The sequence below is a fragment of the Lemur catta genome, chromosome 14, assembly GCF_020740605.2.
Source record: "Lemur catta isolate mLemCat1 chromosome 14, mLemCat1.pri, whole genome shotgun sequence".
NCBI classification, from domain to species: domain Eukaryota; kingdom Metazoa; phylum Chordata; class Mammalia; order Primates; family Lemuridae; genus Lemur; species Lemur catta.
Window position 1 is genome coordinate 7,249,120 of NC_059141.1, and position 18,647 is coordinate 7,267,766.

The 18,647-nt window shown below is 40.2% G+C and overlaps 2 protein-coding genes and 1 pseudogene across 4 annotated transcripts; all 3 read right to left on the bottom strand.

The window, feature by feature from the left end:
• Positions 1 to 719: 719 nt before the first annotated feature.
• On the bottom strand, positions 720 to 5,507 carry FAM24A (family with sequence similarity 24 member A). 2 transcript variants are annotated; one of them, XM_045568316.1, is made up of 3 exons: positions 5,444 to 5,507; positions 2,285 to 2,411; positions 720 to 1,052 (listed from the first exon to the last, which is right to left on the bottom strand). In XM_045568316.1, exons 2-3 carry the CDS (start codon positions 2,398 to 2,400, stop codon positions 860 to 862), a joined length of 309 nt encoding a protein of 102 aa, XP_045424272.1. In that variant the 5' UTR covers positions 2,401 to 2,411; positions 5,444 to 5,507; the 3' UTR covers positions 720 to 859. The 2 variants fall into 2 exon arrangements, with proteins under 2 accessions (XP_045424272.1, XP_045424271.1); XM_045568315.1 differs by having other exon boundaries at positions 5,384 to 5,464.
• LOC123649969 (ATPase PAAT-like) lies at positions 5,477 to 18,536 on the bottom strand. Of its 2 annotated transcripts, XM_045568309.1 has the most exons (7): positions 18,191 to 18,536; positions 17,252 to 17,455; positions 16,088 to 16,157; positions 13,709 to 13,915; positions 11,128 to 11,582; positions 7,035 to 7,265; positions 5,477 to 5,556 (listed from the first exon to the last, which is right to left on the bottom strand). In XM_045568309.1, exons 1-7 carry the CDS (start codon positions 18,358 to 18,360, stop codon positions 5,541 to 5,543), a joined length of 1,353 nt encoding a protein of 450 aa, XP_045424265.1. In that variant the 5' UTR covers positions 18,361 to 18,536; the 3' UTR covers positions 5,477 to 5,540. The 2 variants fall into 2 exon arrangements, with proteins under 2 accessions (XP_045424265.1, XP_045424266.1); XM_045568310.1 differs by lacking the exon at positions 5,477 to 5,556 and having other exon boundaries at positions 7,031 to 7,265.
• LOC123649946 lies at positions 8,161 to 8,603 on the bottom strand (annotated as a pseudogene).
• Positions 18,537 to 18,647: the final 111 nt, after the last annotated feature.

Below are 18,647 nucleotides of genomic sequence, written 5' to 3' on the forward strand. Positions count from 1 at the left end.
AGCTTTAAGAGGTAATTATTTAGCTCCAGAGGGGAGTGAGACATGACTGCTGTTGCATTTCAGTGACTCTCTGGGCCTGAAAATCAAAGGGGGCTCACATTCCTTAGTTAAGTTTCCTTTCTTTCTCACTGTGGTCCAGGGAGTCTGGACTTGGGCTTTGACTGCAGGTTCCTGTTACAGCTGAAGACATTGCTGGCGGGATCAGCACAAATCACGTACACTGATCCACAAAGGAGGCAGCCTGCTCTGAAGATTTGGGCGATGGCAGCAGGAGGAATCTGGGTTTTCCAAATGTCCTTTGGAGGCCGCTGAGCTCAAGCCCATCTTCACACAGGTCAGACAGCTTTAACCCAGGGAAGTCCCACCTGGCTCTTCTCACCACCTTCTCCGCCCGCCCCGCCATGGAGGGAGCTGAATGTGATCGACTAAAGCCCTCAGAGTAAGTAAAAGCCAAACCAGAGTAAGTAAAAGCCAAACCAGCTACTCCCCCTGGGCAAGATCAGCTGAGGCTGAAATTGGAAATGCTCTGAGATCAAGATGCATCTCCCTTCTGGGGTTGGAGATGTGCTGAAGGCTTTTATTTTCTGCTCTAACTCTCCTTGTATTGCAATGGAATATTACAAACTAGTTACCCCAAGTCCCAAAGTGGTTATTACATCTATTTAAATAAGGGACGTTAAGAAATACTAGAGGCAGAGAGGATTATTTTCAATGTTGCACGTTTATTCAAAAGTATATAAAATAACATTGTTCATTATATAATATCATGTAAACACTCTAGAACTTGATTTGAATAATAAAACATTCCACTAAGAAAGAAGTACTGCTCATGCAGATTTTCATACCCACTTTTCCCAAATTAGAGTCCCTCAGTTATGTCACAGCAGCAAGGTGGCAGGGGGTCAAAATCTGCATACACTCGGCATCCATCACAGCACTGGAGCGTGGGAAAAGACTCAGTGGTGGCAGGTTTGGCGTGGGCGTTCTTGATCCAGCACAACTTGGCTAGATTATTACCTTTTACAAACACAACTTCAGGTTCCCTTGCAGCTCTTAAGAAAAGACATACACAAAACACAGGCTTAGAATTTTTCTTCTCAGTCCATGTGTGGCAGCGTCAGGGTTATCTGGGAAGTTTATGGCTGGAGCCAAACATGTGACACCAGCACTAGATTAAAGCTCCCTCCCCCATCCCAAGTTCCTCTCTAATCCCTTCCTTTCCTGTGATTGCTATAAATGTAAAATCAGGCAACAAAAGTGAGAGTGAATTGTAAGCAGGAATCCCCCAGGTGGTCACTGCAGGCACAGACGCTGCACTGAGCTGTGCCCAGGCTCTGGCATGTGTCATCTGACTCCCTAGAATGGGACAAACTGCTTCTGACAACCAATCTCTCCCATACTTGAAGGGTCTTCTCCCCAAACTGTGATCATCTCGTCTGACCTAAACGCCCTTGTTAGCTGTCCCCCAGGATCTTCACACAGCTCAGCTGTCCCAGGGTCCTAGAGGCCCACCTCACTGTCCCCCATCACTGGCAGTGACTGAGGGAGCACCCTGAGAGCCCCCAGCTCAGGCAAGAGGGGATCAGTCAGCCCGTGCTCTGCACGAGTGCGAGGCAGAGGCTCACTCGGGCAGCCTGCCCCGCAGCCTTCAGTCTACAGGGCCCAGGGCAGGGCGGGGCCCAGCCAAGGTGCCGATTCACACGCCACATGGGAAGCTCAGCGAGGTCCAGCGACAGCCGAGCAGCACTGACACGCAGCCCCAGGCAGAGAATATTCTACCTATGAGCTCACAAACCCAAGCCAGAAGGAAAAAAATAAGGTTCTAATTCTGCTGCCTTTTTTTACTTTTTCTTTTCTAAGACAGAGTCTTGTTCTGTGTCCTGAGTCCAGTGAGTGGCATCATCATAGCTCACAGCAACCTTAAACTCCTGGGCTCAAGCGATCCTCCTACCTCAGCCTCCTGAGTAGCTCGGTCTACCAGTGCATGCCATGGACTCCTGGCTAATTTTTCTATTTTTAGTAGAGACAGGGTCTCACTTTTGCTCAGGCTGGTCTCAAACTCCTGAACTCAAGAGATCCTCTTGCCTCAGCCTCCCAAAGTGCTAGGATTACAGGCGTGAGCCACTGTGCCCGGCCCTCTGCTGCCTTTTTGCCTTTCCAAAGCTGCCTGCTCTTCCTGCCCATACCCAGGTGTGGCCACAGCAGCGGGGAAGGACCTGCTCAGGCAGAGAGCCCAATTATCCTGTTTGAGGAGGTGTTGTCCAGTCTTACCCACATGACTCACTTTAGTGCTTTGTATACTTTGATGTAAAGACAGAGAACAATGCTTGTCAGCACAATCGTGGCAATCAGTAAGCTGCTTCCAATGCCGATCATAATCTTCGTCCTGAGATCAAACATCTTTGACACACCTAGGCAGAGAAGTGCAGTCAAGCTGAATGTGGCTTTTCTCCCCACACAGCCCTTTACAACCTCAAATATTTCCTGTAGTGGAGAAAGAATGAACCCCAAACAGATCCTATGAGTGTAAGCCACTAGTAAATCTTCCCAGAAAAGCCCAGGAGCCTAGGATAGCCCATGGGTGGATAAAAAGGTATATTTGTGTATGAAAAAGGACTGAAATGCAACTCCAGAGAGAAAGAAATCAGAAATACAGACTCTGGGGAGAATCCTTATCTTTCACATGCAGTAATGTGCAGCTGTAAATAACAAAGAGATCTGTACTGGAGCTAATTGTTTTGCTCTCATACACTGGGTCTCCTGAAATATGTTCACTCCAAGAGTCAGAATTCATCCCTCACTGTACATTAGGTTTAAAAATATTATATGGGACTAAGGGATTTCTTCCAAAATGTTACTGTCCGACAACACTTAGATTATGCAAACCCATTTCATGAGTAATATGTGTTTTAGGAAACAAAACTTTTCATTTCTCCCACTGATAATTGGGTCATGCCATCTCGGGGTTTAAGGATGGCTAAGCATACTCACTACAGTGAAAACATTCCCAGCTAGATGAAGGCCAACTGTAAAAAAAATCAAATAAAAAATAAAACTTAGGGAACAGGATATTTTATCGGGAATTTATCAAACCTGTAATCTGAGAAAGATGGATCTAATTATCCCTGTTAGGAGTAATTAAGATCCAAGTCGAAAAGCTTGCTTCTGGAAGTGCAGTCTCCAGCCAGAGCTAGTAGAATGGCCAAGCTCCATCTTTTATGCCGTGGGCTGTGTGACATCAACCCTCTGGACACCAGCTCTCTTTCATAGAGTTCTGAATTCTGTTCCACATCGGGGTATATTTTAGCTCCCATGAAATACTACTTTGAATCACTTAATTCTAAATCTTTTACCTTTTCAGGTCTTATTTCCTTTCCATTAATCTTCAGGATTTGACTGCTAATCAAAATCAAGTTTAAGATTTCAATTTAAGAAATAAAAGAAAAAGAGAAATGTGGGGAGGCCTTACACTTAAACACCCTCACACTTAAAAAATTAATTATAGAAGATTGGTTAGACTTTCTGTTTTAGTTACACAATGAAATAATATGGAGCCATTTACTAGGACTCAAACACACGTCCATTGACATGGGAGGATTTTCACCCTTTACGGTTAAAAGTTACAAAAATGAAAGCTGAATGAGATGCCTGTTCTAGTCAGGTTTGTACGACTTTAAGGTACTCATACCCAGTGTAGTAGTACAATTAAATGAGGAAATTCCAAGTGTAGACAAGATTGTGTAGACTTGTTTCTCCCTGCTCCTCTAAGCTAAGTGTTAACTATATCCCTGAAAATAACACAAAGAATCAAACAAAAGAGGACTCTGAAAGTTGGAAAGAAAACTGATTAGAAACCTCAGACCTAGATGAGCATCGTAGCAGCAGAACAGAGGAGCTGGCCAGGCCTGGTGTTTTCCAACTCTCAATCTAGCTCCTTCCTCCCCAGGATTCAACGTGAGTCCTGCTGACAAGCCCAGGCTAGCCCAGCAGCAGTGGCCTGGCAGGGCAGATTGGGATCCCCGCTGACAGTAAGCCAGCAGGGGAAGTGCTCTTCTGTCCCACTGGTCCCAAGACTGCCCTCCTCTGACCCTACAGGGCCAGTGGCCTAGCATAGGAAGCACTCTTTGTCCCTGTGGGCTAGAGATTCTCTTCTCCCGTCTAGAGACTCCAGGTGGCTTCAGTTTGGTGAATCTCCACTGCTCCTCAGGCAGGACTGTCGGACCTGGGAGCCCCAGTGGCACCAGACATACTGAGTAGACCAAAATAGCACCACAAAACCTCTGAAAATTAAACTGTCATTGGAACCTCATCCCACAAAAGTAAGCCAGGACCAGCATGCTAAACCTAAGCAGAATGATTACCTAATAAAAGATTTAAATAGGATCTAGACTCTCCTAACATAATAGTCAAAATGCCTGTGATTCAATGGAAAAGAAAATGGATTTCAAGTCTCCTATAATTGTAGAGCTATTAAGAAACATATACATTATTCTTGGTTTGTAAGGGGAGAACAGAAGCATGGAAACAGATAGGGAAAGGGGAAATTAACATTTAACATCTATTGGGCACTCCCTGCATGCCAGGCCTCTGGTAGGTGCTTCATGTTCAGAATACTACAAACCTCACACAAGAAGTAGGCTGTGATATCCCCATTTTACAGAAAACTGAGGTGAAGAAAGGTTGAATCACTGTCCAAAGTTACACGGCAGGTAACTAAGATGGAAGAATTCAGGTTTCTTTACACTGTATTTTTTCCTCTAAGCCACGTTGGACATATGACCAACAAGTTTTTGATGGAACCTCTGTCAATGGGGTCTCTTTGCTAGGGAAGTCTGCAGTAACATGCCTATGTTCCATTTGAATCATCATTCTGGCTCATGTTTCAAGAATTCAGACTCCTCAAGAAGTCAAAGAGTTCCCTTTATCCTCCCCTACTTCTCTTCTGGAATCCATAATTCTCATTTAAACAGAAACTTTCAGGAGCATGTCTTGGTTTTAAAATTTGAGTTTGAGTCTATTCCTTCAGAGACTTACCCATTTAATAGGGCAGTGTTTTTCTGACTTAAGTTTGCATAAGTATCACCTGGAGAGCTTGTTAAATCCCTAAGTCTGGGCCCCACCACAGAGATTCTGATTCATTGATTCTGAAGTGGAGCCTGTGAACTTGCCTTCCTAACCAGCTCTCAGGTGAGGCAGAGGCCAGGGGCTGATCAGCCGACTAAAGCTTGTGTTTTCTAGTTATGACTATACTGAAGCATTTTGTGAATCAAAGAACAGACCACAACTATCAGAAGCTAAACGGTTTGATAGGATGGCCTGGCTAATAAACTATCTAACAAAGAAAAATAGTTTATCTAAAAGAAAGAAAGAGGAATAAACTCACATAATTGCCCCTTTGAAGGGAAAGATTATAGTACAACAGCCTCCTTGTTTGATTAACCACCTGTGAAGTTTCTTTTCACAGCCTTGAAGAGCCCTAGGCAGACAGCAGGGGTGTGACTCTCTGCTCCAGCTCTGGCCAGACCACATTTCAAGGACTCTCATAAGCCAGCCTCACTGAGAAGAGAAAAAAAGGGGGGGGAAACAGATGTAGCAGCTTCACAGCCATTTTCCTGTTTTTACTCCACAATAAACTTTTTTTCCCCCATTACCCGCCTAAAAATCCCAAGCCCTTTCTGCTGGGGGGGGGGGGGGGGCGGGGCTGACACTTCTCCTTTCTTTCTCTTATGTCGTGCCCTTCCCACCTTTGGGAAGTAAAATAAACTTTTTCCTTTAAAACTATTCTAATCTTTGTGTCAAGAAATCTTTCTCAGCCCATGCTGTGAGTCCCCACACTGACAGGGTTGGGCCTTATTGAGACACATTTCTCCTGCGTGCCAAAGGATATGCCACCTCATGGCTATATGCTATAAATAAATAAAGATGAGTTTGGTAAAAGTGATGTACAGGTCCTCAATTCACTGAGGTCAGAAGGAGATTCATAAATGAACATGTTATTAATAGTTCTCATGTAAAAGAACTAAATTTTCCAAAATACTAAATGAGTATAAAATATCCTTTTTCACAAAATAAACATCTTAACAAATATTAGATGAAAATAAAAATATTTTTACTTATTTCAGATAAGTAAGTTTCCACAGTGGATGCATTTATTTTTTAGATACAAATATATTACCATTCAACACATACATATACCATAATTATAATTTCTGAAAACTAAGTCTGCCTCAGAGAACTGTAATCTCTTTGATTCACATGCCTTACTCCTTTAATGGAGAGCCTCAGCATTTCACACTTTAAAAAGGGCTTGGAAAGAAGAATCTGTATAAGCTCAAAAAAAGGAGAGACCTGCTTATATTTTCTGGATTTGAAATAAAACCAGACTTCTCCCATTTTACGCCAAACACTTAATCCAAAATAATAATCCTAACAAGGAAGAGGCCAGTTCTGATATTCACCTTCCTACCTACTGCTGTAACGTGACAGATCATAAAATTAATGGCCCCAATGGGAACTAATTTTACATATGCCAAACATCACATCTAATTTTTTATCTGAAATAGACAATATAAAATATAAATTGGTGGTCTGAAATTAAAGGTTCCAGTTTTCCAAGAACAGTCAATTAGAAAAAAAGTCAAATACTTCAAGCATTCTTTTCACATCCATAAAACTATAAAGTCTTCGTATTATAAGTTAACACTTCAAACACATACAATAAAAACTAATGAACTTCATTAGAAATCCTTAATCATTTTAAACAAACAATATATTAATATATATATAAATTTCTTATGAGTGGAAAATATTTCTAGCAAAAATAACTTATGACTATATCATGCTAACTCATAGTGTATAGTACTGGATTTACAAGAACAAGTGTAGTAAAAATGAACACTGAGGTCACTTTATGTTAAGATTATGATCCTTCAAAGGACATTAAATCCTTGCTTTTCAGAAACATTTTTGGGTCTTGGCTTTATAATAAATATGCAATAAATATCTGCAGTACATTGTATATGTTGAGAACTTACCTCTCTCCATTTGAAAGTCTTTCTCCAGAGTCACAATGTCTTAGAGGTATCCCAGTGGGCGGGGAGTTGCGATTTTGCAGCAAGTCCATTAACAAAGCAATCTTATCATCTATGTGCTCCTGGAGTTTACATATTCGCTGATCAATGTACTCTGTAAGTTTCTTTTCCAGCAGTTCCATATGTTTAGACAGATTCTTTTCCAGGTAGGAGCAAACAGGTTGTTCTTCCATTCTAAAAATGAATTTTAAAAATATATCAATTTTCCCTTATAACAAAAACAGCCAAGCTATACAACAAGTAGCCAACATACATGGCTGAAATTTGTCTCCACAACTCTGCTCTGTCTCCTTACTACGTACTTCCAAGTTCTAATATCAGTATACAACAGGAACCACAGTCCTGAACGCCCAACACATTCTTATTTCTTTAATTCTTTTTATTAAGTATACAATTGAAATGGGAATATAAAAGTGAAGATGAACCCTTAAAGAACAATACTTAAAAAGGGTCTTTTTGATATTGAGCTCCAAACCAAAACTGTCCCTGTCCACTTTTTAAAAAGCCAACATGTATATTTTCCAAGTACTTCCTCAAGCAACCCTACAATATTAAGGTTTTGTTTCTTCTTTCATACAAACAACCTTACTAAAGTGCTGGAAAGTTCTTCCAACCTTTCACAACACATTAACAAAGTTATTAGGAAAATTGGACTCCCATGACCACAGATGCTACAGAGTGCACACAGTTCTGACGTGGAGAGGTAAAATCAAGGAGCGGTTTTGTTTAGGAAACAATTCTACTAAAAACCACCATAGGAATAAAAGTAATTTAAAATGTTCAAGACATATCAAATATATAACTGTGACTCCTAATTGCCATTTAGTGTGCTTTCTATTATAGGATATAAAAACAATCCTCCCCTGTGGATGTTAAACTGACACCCTAGACAGTTAAAGCCTCCTGTAATTCAGTATTCCATTATTTTCTTATTGTATTAAAAAATACACAACCAGCAGATTATTTCACTTCTTCAAAAAGAGCATTTATACTTAAAAAATAGGATAAGGTGGGATTCCCTCATTTTAAAAAATATTTTCTAGAGCTACTAAAAAAATGTACTTACAAACTAGTTGATAAAATATTTTTCTGGATAACACAAGTGAGACGGACCACAGAAAAGACACAGTATATGATATCGATCAGATTTGGCCTTTCTCTCTTCATCAGAAGCTGGACTCCTCGTTTTTAGCCTGTTTTCTGCAGGCGAATCTTTAGTTTCTTGGTTAGCCACTTCAGCCTGTTTTGCTTTGCTCCCCTTTCCCCTTCTGTTTGCACTTTTTTGTCTGAGGGTTTATTCCTCCCTGCTGTCTTTTTGGAATTCATTTCCACTTTTGAAGGAGCAGGTTTAGCCAACAACAGCGCCAACTTCCTCTTGGGCGCCTCCTGCACTGCCCCTTCAGGTGGGTTGACCTTTCTCTGGGGCATCTTGCAGGTGCTGGGTACCTGCAGGCCCCGGTGCACCTACAGCCTTCATGAAGCTGAGCTGCCTGGCTGCCACCTGAGCTCTCACTTTTTTTTCCTTGTTCTTACTTCAGACAAATCACTTTTGTTTTAGCTGTTCGAATAGGTGTGTTATGATACCTCATGGTGGTCTTAGTATCTTTTCATGTCCGTATGCTATTCACATACCCTCTTTGGTGAAATATCTCATGTCTTCCACATTTTTTAAATGGATTTTTAAATGGATTTTTTTTAACTGTTGAGTTTTGAGAGTTCTTAATATATTCTAGGTATGAATCATTTGTCAGATATTTGGTTTGCAAATATTTTCTTCTAACAGGTCTTTCAGAAAGCAAAGGTTTTTATCTTTGATGAAGCCCAGTTTATTGATTTCTTTTATGGATTGTGGTTTGGTGTTATGTTTAAGTACTTTTCTGCAATTCCTAGTTGCTAAATATTTTCTCCTATGTTTCCATCTAAAAGTTTTCTATCCAAAAGATCATTTAAATCTATGATCCATTTTGAGTTGCTTTTTATATTAAATGTGATGTTCCTACCATAGGATATCCATAGCCTACGGATATCCAATTGCTCTAGCACCATTTTTTGAAAGTGCTGTCCTTTTTCCATTGAACTGTTTTTTCCACCTTTCAAAAATCAGTTGATCATATTTGTGTGGGTCTATTTCTGGCCTTCTATTATGTTCCATTCATCTATGTTTCTATCCCTCTGCCAATACTACACAGTATAGAATACTCTCACTATATGAGACTAGACACTGAATGAGTGATTCCCAATCACTTTATTCTTTTTTTTTCAAAGTTGTTTTAGCTATTCTACCATTTTTTTGCCTTCTCATATAAGTTTTTAAGAGAATTCTAGGTGGCCACAAAAAATCTCGGTGGGATTTTGATGAGAATTACATTTAGGCCTGCATATCAGTGGGGAGAACTGACAACTTTGCTGATTCTCCAACCCATGAACATGGTATGTTCCTAAATTTATTTAGGTCTTCTATGATTTCTTTCATCAGCATTTTATAATTTACTGCATACAGATACTGTACACATTTTGTTAGATTCATACCTAAGTATTTCGTTTTCTCTGGAGCAATTGTAAATGGTATAGTAAGTCTGTTTTAAGCAGGAAAGCTTACGTTCATTCTTGCAGTTTTATACTGTAAGAAGTATAAAAGTCAACATTTAATAATTCATTTTTCACAATTGATTTATAAAAACAATTTTTTTTGAGACAGGGTCTCACTCTGCTACCCCAGCTAGAGTGCAGTGGCATCATCACTGCTCACTGCTACCTCAAACTCTTCCTGGGCTCAAGTAATCCTCCTGTCTCAGCCTCCCAAGTAGCTGTGATGACAGGCAGGTGCCATCATGCCCAGCTAATTTTTCTATTTTTTGTAAAGATGGGGTTTCGATCTTGCTCAGACTGGTCTTGAACTTCTGACCTCAAGCAATCCTCCTGCCTTGGCCTCCCAAAGTGCTAGAATTACAGGCCTGAGCCACTGGACCCAGCCAACAATTGTTTTTAATTTCAGTTTCCACATGTCATTGTTAGTACAGTTAAGCCTCAGTATCTGTGGTGAATTGGTTCCTGGACCACCCTCCCCTACCCTGTGGATACCCAAATCTGCAGATGCTCAAGTCCCTTCTATAAAATGGCATAGTATTTGGACATAACCTATGCATATCCTCCCTTATACTTTAAATCATCTCTGGATTACTTGTAATACCAAATACAATGTAAATGCTTTGTAAATAGTTGTTATACTGTATTGTTTAGGGAATGACAAGAAAAAGGTCTGCACATGTTTGGTACAGAATTTTTTTTCTTGAATATTTTTGATTAACGGTTGAATCCACAAATGTGGAAGCCATGAATACGGAGGGCCAACTGAATATAGATAAGCAATTTATTTCAATCTTCCATCTCATGACCTTGCTGAACTCAATTATTAGTTCTGAACTTTTTGGGGGGTATATTCCTTGGGATATTCTACACAGACCATCTTGTCATTGGCAAACAGGAACAGTTTCCTCTCTTTGCAATCTGAACTCATTTTATTTCCTTTTCTTGTCTTACTGCAGTGGCTAGAACTTTTAGTACTATGTTGGATAAGAGTGGTAAGAAAGGACATCCGTGCCTTGTCTTTGACTTAGGAGGAAAGCATTCAGTCTTTCACTGTTAAGTATTATGTTAGCTGTAGGTTTCTTATAGATAACCTTTATAACGCTGAGTCATATTATGGTTCCCACAGCTGCTCTCTATTCAGGCAAATCACTTTCTACTCCAACTCTTAACTAATGCTTGTAACTCTTCCACAAAATGCCTGAGAAGTGTGCAACACCACCAGTTACAAGCACTTCTTTTAAGCAATCAATTCTACTCTACTCTGTAGAATACTCTTTTTAAGTGTATTGATGGTAAAAATCCTCCCCTACTTCTCTTTTTTAAAAAGCTGCTAAAATTTTCTCTGGCAACATTTTCAGGCAGTACTCATTGAGACAAATTTGTCTCCCTTCATCTGATTGTCCCAACTACCAGATTTAAACTACATTTGTCTTAAAATAACACTTACCCAACACCAAGAATGCCTTCACTGGGCTTTGTGATGTTTTCCTGCCACTCAGCCTTGTGTCCCACACGGAGATGATTAACTTGACTACACAAATTCTGGAGAAAAGGCAGCAACTCAGAATTAGGTATATTTGAGTTGTCAATTGTTTTCTTTGGTAAGAAAGAAGATACTGCATTTTTAAGATCATTTTCAAGAAGGGAATGATTTTGTGGCATAATTTGACAGTTGCTAAGGTTTGTAGTATTCCCTTGACCAGGTGGTTGTGTACTTTTGTCGATGTAAGCTTTTAAGTTTTCAGTCACGTTTCCAGACATCAATCCAGTTCTAAAAGGAAAAGGTGTGGAGGATGACTTGTCTAAGGCTCCTAAAGTAGATGATGATTGTAGTCCAATCACATGCTTGTATCCAGGATTTCCCAAAACCGACTGAAGCTGCTCTCCAATGGGAATGCAATTCTAAAGAAGGTGAATAAGTAAAACATTAATATAAATAATACTGACAGCTAAATTTTGAAGTAATTACTATGAGCCAGGCACTGTGCATCCTTTTATTTGATACTCAAAACATCCTTATGAAGTAGGCTTCTATTCACATCCCAGTACCCAGTATTAAGTGAAGGAGACCAAGGCTAATGATGACCTGACCAAAGTAACACAGCTAGTAAGTGGCAGAACTGGGACACAAATCTAGGCTAACTTAACTCCACAGTAAAGGCTTTTAATCATTTCACTGTAGCTTTCCTAAAGAAAATATTAAAATACTAGTACATTTAGTAAAATTACACTGGCATATTTCAATGTTTCTACTAAAAAAGCCTCTATAATTTATGGTAATAAAATACAGTACTCTAAATTAGGTAAAAATAATTGATAATTCATTAACTTTCAACATATGGTAAGCCAATGTGGGTATATCTTTTGCAGCTAGTTTTTCATGTAAGATGCACTAGGTAATTATACTACCTAAAGTCTGATGTTCTAAAGTTTGTTGTTACATTCTCATTGACTAAAATGAGCTACATTTTCGCCATGTCTACTTTAATAACTTGTAGGATAATAGAATTACATTTAGCAGCCTCAACTCAACTGGCTATGCTTTATTGTTTTCTGAGAAGATTCTGGCTTATCTTTGAGAGAAGGTTACACTGTCTCTTATTCAGGAATATCTCCCTGCTATACTCTTCAATTTTTCCAGTAGAGAAAAACAAAACTACTTCTAATCTAGTTAAATGTAAAGGTATATAGTGCTACCCTAAATTCAAAACCTAGAACTCTACTACAGATTCTTATCAAGGGATATCATTTCATACTTATTGTTGCTCAATATCTAATAAGACTGAGGAAAGTATTATACAAGATAAACTGAAAAAACTCAGTGCATACATTTTCTAGATGTTTTAAAAAATTATAAGATTAAGCCAGCCCAAAATTCATTCATTCAAAAAATATTTACCAGAAGTCTACTCTGTGCTAGGCACTGTTTCAGGTTTCATTTACTCTCTTTCTTCACCACGTTCTCTGTTAGCTACTGTTGAGTACACCCCTAAGCCCCCCTTTCAGCCACTGAAGGTTCACTCCACTTCTCCCAATCCTGTTTCCAAATGCTTACGGCATCCTTCCAGCTAATATCTTATGTACAACTAAAACTCAATATCGCCAAAATAAAACTCCTTTTCTACCCAAGCGTCTTCCTCCCTTGGGTTGCATTTATGTTACTGATATGGCCATCCTCAAAACTCCAATTTCACATTTGACTTTATTTTTCTCCCAAAATACCAGTATTAAGTTAGTTGTCAAGTCCCAATGGATCCATTGTTTTAGCATCTCACGATCCAGTATCATGTTACTACGTCCAATTTTAGACCCTCATTAACTCCCATCTGGACAAGGGAAACAACATGTACCTTGTCTCCTTTTTTGTAGCTTCATCACACATAACAGTGGATTAAAATCCTTGCAACATAGGTCAAAAACATTCACAACTTTAAAATACCGTTCAAAGCTCTCTATGTTCTAGCTCATATCTACCATAAACTTCCTGTTACTTCTTTGCTCCAGAGAAATGAACTACTATTCATTTCCCAGGTATATCCAGTTCCTCTAGCATTTAAGATTTTATCCGCCTCATTTTCTTTGTCTGAAATGGCCTCCCTCCAGATTTACATGCCTAACCCCACCCTTCTTCAAAGGTCTAGATAAACTGCCACTTCCTTTAGTAGCCTTTCCTACCTCATCACTCCCTACTCACATGCTCTAGACTGTAAAAATCTTTAAAGACAGGCTATAGACTAACTGATCATCATTGCAACCTCAGGTGTTCAAACCAGTGCCTTGTTCACTGTGAAGGGGTTTAATAAATATTTGCTGAATGAATGAGTGAATAAATTCACAAAAAAGTGTGAAGATCTGTAGTCAAAACGTTTTGTTAGAGGGTAAATCTATCAAATACTATTTTTATAAAAATAAAGGTAACAGTTAAATCAATAATAAAAAGAAAAAAATTAAGTCACTACATGTCTTTATAAAAAGCCATTGTTTTCAAATTTTTAAAGGTATCTGGGAAGAAATCCATTTCTACTTACCAGCTGTTGAAACCTAACCGTACTCATCAAGTGCTGAGCTCCAGGTGATAACTTTGACCCCATGGACTCCATTATGCCTTGAACTCTGTTTAGGTCTATACTTGATCCCAGAGCTGGAGAGCTTGTTGAAGAATTTGCTGAAATTGGTCTCATGTGTACCACAACTTTACTGATGAACACACACTGCTTTTCACCAAAGGACAGCAACTATTACAATACATAAGTTCAGGAAAATAAATAATGACATTAAAGAATATTCACTATTTAAGGTCACTTCTTTTTATTAAATTAGCAAGAATATTCAGGAAAGCAAATATAAACTTTAAATATATTTTCATTTTTAAGTTTTCCCTAAAATAGTAATGGTTAGAACTTTCAATTTATTATGAAGTTCAGAAGAATAATGTATATAAGACAATGTCATTTTGAAACAAAAAAATACACTAAATACACAAAAGGAGGTTAAAGTTTTACTTAAGGAACTAAAAATAAACTATACCAATTTGAGACTTTAACACACTGCAGCTTGCTGTAATATTCTTTAGTATAAAGTATGGGTGTTCCTAAGTCCACCCAAAGTGTTTACTAAAATACTTAACATAAGTCAGCTATTTAGAATTATAAGGGAAAGCTAAGATGGTGCCATATAACCTGCTGATATACACATTAAAGAAGAGGTCAGGGTTAATTTTCTAACTTGTCAAAGGATTACCCAGTAAGCAAAAAGGCTCAGAACCTAGCTCTTCTGGCTTTTACAGGAGTGCCCTTTCCAATGCTTTGTGCTGCCTCAGTTCATCCATGTTTCTGAACTGAAAGACATTTCATGTGTGGTACTGACAACAGAGTAGCAAAGCGGAAAGGAAAAGGACTTAGAATCAGACAGACTGGGGTTCAATTACGATTCTGCTGCTTACAGCCTGTATGATCCTGGGCAAATGCCAAATTCTGAATTGGCAGTAAAATGAGGGGATAATAAGAATGGTTCCACACGGTGATTGTGATTATGTGTTAAAATTTCCAGTATCTACCAGTAAATACCCAAAAATATGCATCAGTTACTATTTTTTTCACTTTCATATACTGCCCCAGAAAAGCTTTAGCAGGCTGGGGACCTCCCTAAATGAAATGACCCTTTGCACTCACATATTCCATAGAACAGTTACAAAAAAACACTCACCATATGTAACACAAAGACATAGGTCAAACCAGACCCATGACACCAAAGACATGACTGTCCTCAACAACTGAGGAAATACCCCATTAAATTTACACATCCACCTCTAAACCTCTGTATTATGCCCTTTCTGCTTCTTAATTCTCATGGCCTTTCTCATCATCAAATTTAGTACAATTTTATATATCGAGTGTGCTTATTATCTGTCACTTCCCACTAGAATATAAGCAACATGAGGGCAGTAATTCCAATTTATTTTATTACTGTAGATTTCTAAATGTCTAGTAATCTGGCATCAGAAAGCACTCAAATATTTGTTGAATAAATCACTTTATTTAAAACAATGTCTTGGAACAATCCATTCTGTAAGTTTGCTAGTTGCCTGTTTAAGAATCACTAACTTTTTCCTTATTCTTAAAATAAGTCTTATAACCCTGTATAAAGTAATGTGGAGACAAAAAGAATACAATGCTTTATTTTCTTTAGTTCCCTAATTTAACCAAGAGGTAGGTCCAAAGAAATGAAAAGATTTGCCCAAGGTCACTCGGCCAGTCAGCAACAAAGCTGAATTAATATTATGGGGTGACTCTGATGAATCACTAAAGTTCACCTCAACAATATTTTTTTTTGAGGCAGAATCCCTCTTTGTCACCCTGGCTAGAGTGCTGTGGTGTCAACCTAGCTCACAGCAACCTCAAACTCCTGGGTTCAAGCAATCCTACTGCCTCAGCATCCCGAGTAGCTGGGACTACAGGCATGCACCACCATGTCCAGCTAATTTTTTCTACATATTTTTAGTTGTCTGGTTAATTTCTTTCTATTTTTTAGGAGAGAGGGGGTCTCGCTCTTGCTCAGGCTGGTCTCGAACTCCTGACTTAGAGCGATCCTCCTGCTTTGGCCTCCTAGAGTGCTAGGATTACAGGCGTGAGCCACCTCGCCCAGCCAACAATATTTTTCATATTCAAGACACCAGTACAAATCCCTTCAACTTTTAGGTGCTCTTCTCTGTAACCTCTCCCTAATTCTTGTCTTTCTTAATATAATGGGCCCAAAACCAAAATGTGGTTTCCTTGGCACCATAGTTTTATATAAAGATCAGCAGGGACCAAGTTCGTCTAATTGTATTAATAAACCTATAGTAAATAAGTATGTAGTATACATAAACATTTGCAATTGTCAAATTAGTTAAATTAGTGATAACTTACCTTTATTTTACATGCATGAGTCGAAGACTCCAATTTTAAATATTTTTTGTAGAAAATAATTTTGTTTTCACTAAAAATAAAAGTAAAATTATTTTCACCTTTATAGATTATCATTGTTAATACTAGCATTTAAAAATAAACTGCAACAAACCATACTGCTTTGGGGAAAAAATAAAAATAAAAAAAAAATCAAAATAAACTGTCCCCAAGTCATTACTTAAATCCTGAGATTTAGTCTGCCTGGTAAGGAGCAAAGAGTTGGGATCTTGTCTCAAATGACCCAGTTACTAACACTGCATCATGTATTACTGTTCCAATATGTACAATACATAAAATAGTTCGTATTCTGATTTATATAAGAGAGATTAGTGTAGAATCTTCCTATAAGCGACTAGAGAAAATAAGAATCTGTAAGAGACTGAATCACAGATTAAATAGGCTGATATGGGTTTGTGCACTATTCTTTTTTTTTTTTTTTTTTGAGACAGTCTTGCTTTGTTGCCCTGGTAGAGTGCAGTGGCATCAGCCTAGCTCACAGTAACCTCAAATTCCTGGGCCCAAGTGATTCTCCTGCTTCAGCCTCCTGAGTAGCTGGGACTACAGGCATGTGCCACCATGTCTGGCTAATTTTTTCTATTTTCAGTAGAGATGGGTTATCACTGTTGCTCAGGCTGGTCTGGAACTCCTGAGGTCAAGCAATCCTCCTGCCTTAGCATCACAGAGAGCTAGAATTACAGGCGTGAGCCACCACAGCTGGCCGGGGTTTGTGCACCATTTGTAACGGGCTTCCTCACAAAAAATGTGTCCAAAGCTCCAGACTGACTGCCAAATTAACTTGGAAAACAGGCCATTGTGTTTATGGAGCCAGCCAAGAAGCAGCAAGAAGGACTGCACTATTGTCTGTATACGTTTATAACTAGCACGAGCCTCTACCAACTCACCTCCCCTTTATTAGCTCAGTTTCCACATTCATAAAAATGAGAAAGATGATCTAGACAGCCTATGAGATCCCTTAATGGTCTAACCCTTCTACGTCCATTGGTTTTTATCTTCTCTCCCCTAACGTAAGGGATCCATGTCAGATAATCAGTAAACACCACAAAGGCTGTGGGAAAATAAAAACACCGGTTCAGAAGAACACTTTGACTTGTACAAGTCACGAACCTGTCATCCAGGACAGTACCAACATTCTTGCCCCTACTGGTTCCACAGTACTCCTCTCCTAAGTATACTTCCATATTTCTTGCAGAACTGAGAATGCCAACAGAAACGATCTCTTCACCTCCGTGAGGGTCACACCTCAGGTAGAGGAAGCACGGGCTTTCATCTTGGCTGTTCAGGCTTCTCTTCAAAATCACCAGATCCTGCCTGAGAAGAAAATTGGTAAAAACATTACACAGTATACTTCTCTGAACGCCACTCAAAACCCACTTATTAGGCCACGGGTATTTCTTCTAACTCACTTCCACTTGCCCTTGGGGTCCAAGCACCCACAAATGCTCAATATTGAATTCATAAAGAAAGGGAGGCTTCAGACTTCCCGGCTTGCCCCTCTATGGTTTTCCCTCAGTCACATTCTTCTCAAGCCCTGTGACTGATTCTCAGATGATTACATACATTTACTGGACAGCTATTGTGTGCATAGGAGTGGGGAACAGAATACAATAAAAGACAAAAGTGTATCTTTTCCAAACTTAAGTTGACGGCGCTCCTGTACAGTTGGGCTTTTCGAAAAGCCAGTTTGGGTCGACAGGAGGCTTATTTACTCCGGGGTAGACCGGTGGATTGATTTTGACAGAACTGAAGAGCCATCGTGCCTGACGTAAGGGCATGTTTATGAAATTCCGAGAGTCCAGGTCACCTTCTCCCGCTCTGCTGCGCTCCCAGAGCAGCGGCCACTTCCCGGCCGGACCCGCACCCGCCTCTCTCTGCCTCCCGCCCACCCCGGACATCGACTCCACCTGGCAGCCGCCGCCGCTTCCCCGCACAGAGCAGACACCAGTTCTGCTCCCGGACCCGGGGCACAGACGCTCTCCCGTCGGAGTCCCCGCCTCCCCCAGGAGGGTGCCTGTCACTCGGCGCAGTAACCCCAACCCGACGCACCCCGAAGCAGGCGGCGCCAGCAGCTCTTCGCGGTCGAAGTCGCGGGTGTCGAAGTCGAGACCAGCCTGGGTGAGGAGGAGACTCTGGGTCGGGGCCCCGCGTGCGGCATCCCAGGAAGAGGCCAGCGTCGGGCGGCGTCTCAGTCCCGGGTCCTCAGTCCCAGTCTCCATTCTGCCGCCTCCAGCCAGGCCAGCCCAGCCCAGCCCCGGAACCTCTTTTCCAGGGCTTGAGTTTCCGCCAGTGCAGCCTGCAGGAGAGGAAGCAGAGCGACTTCCGGCAACCCCGCAGCAAACACCCGCCGCTTCTGGCTTTTGTAGGGACAGAAGCGGCTATCGCAGGCACGCATGCGCAAGCCATCTGGCTTCAGTAACCTCGTTCAAAATCACTGGGGCAGAGAGCAAGGGTGGAGCATGAGCACTGACAGCTCCTCGGTCTACCGCTGCAGTGTGAGCAGACG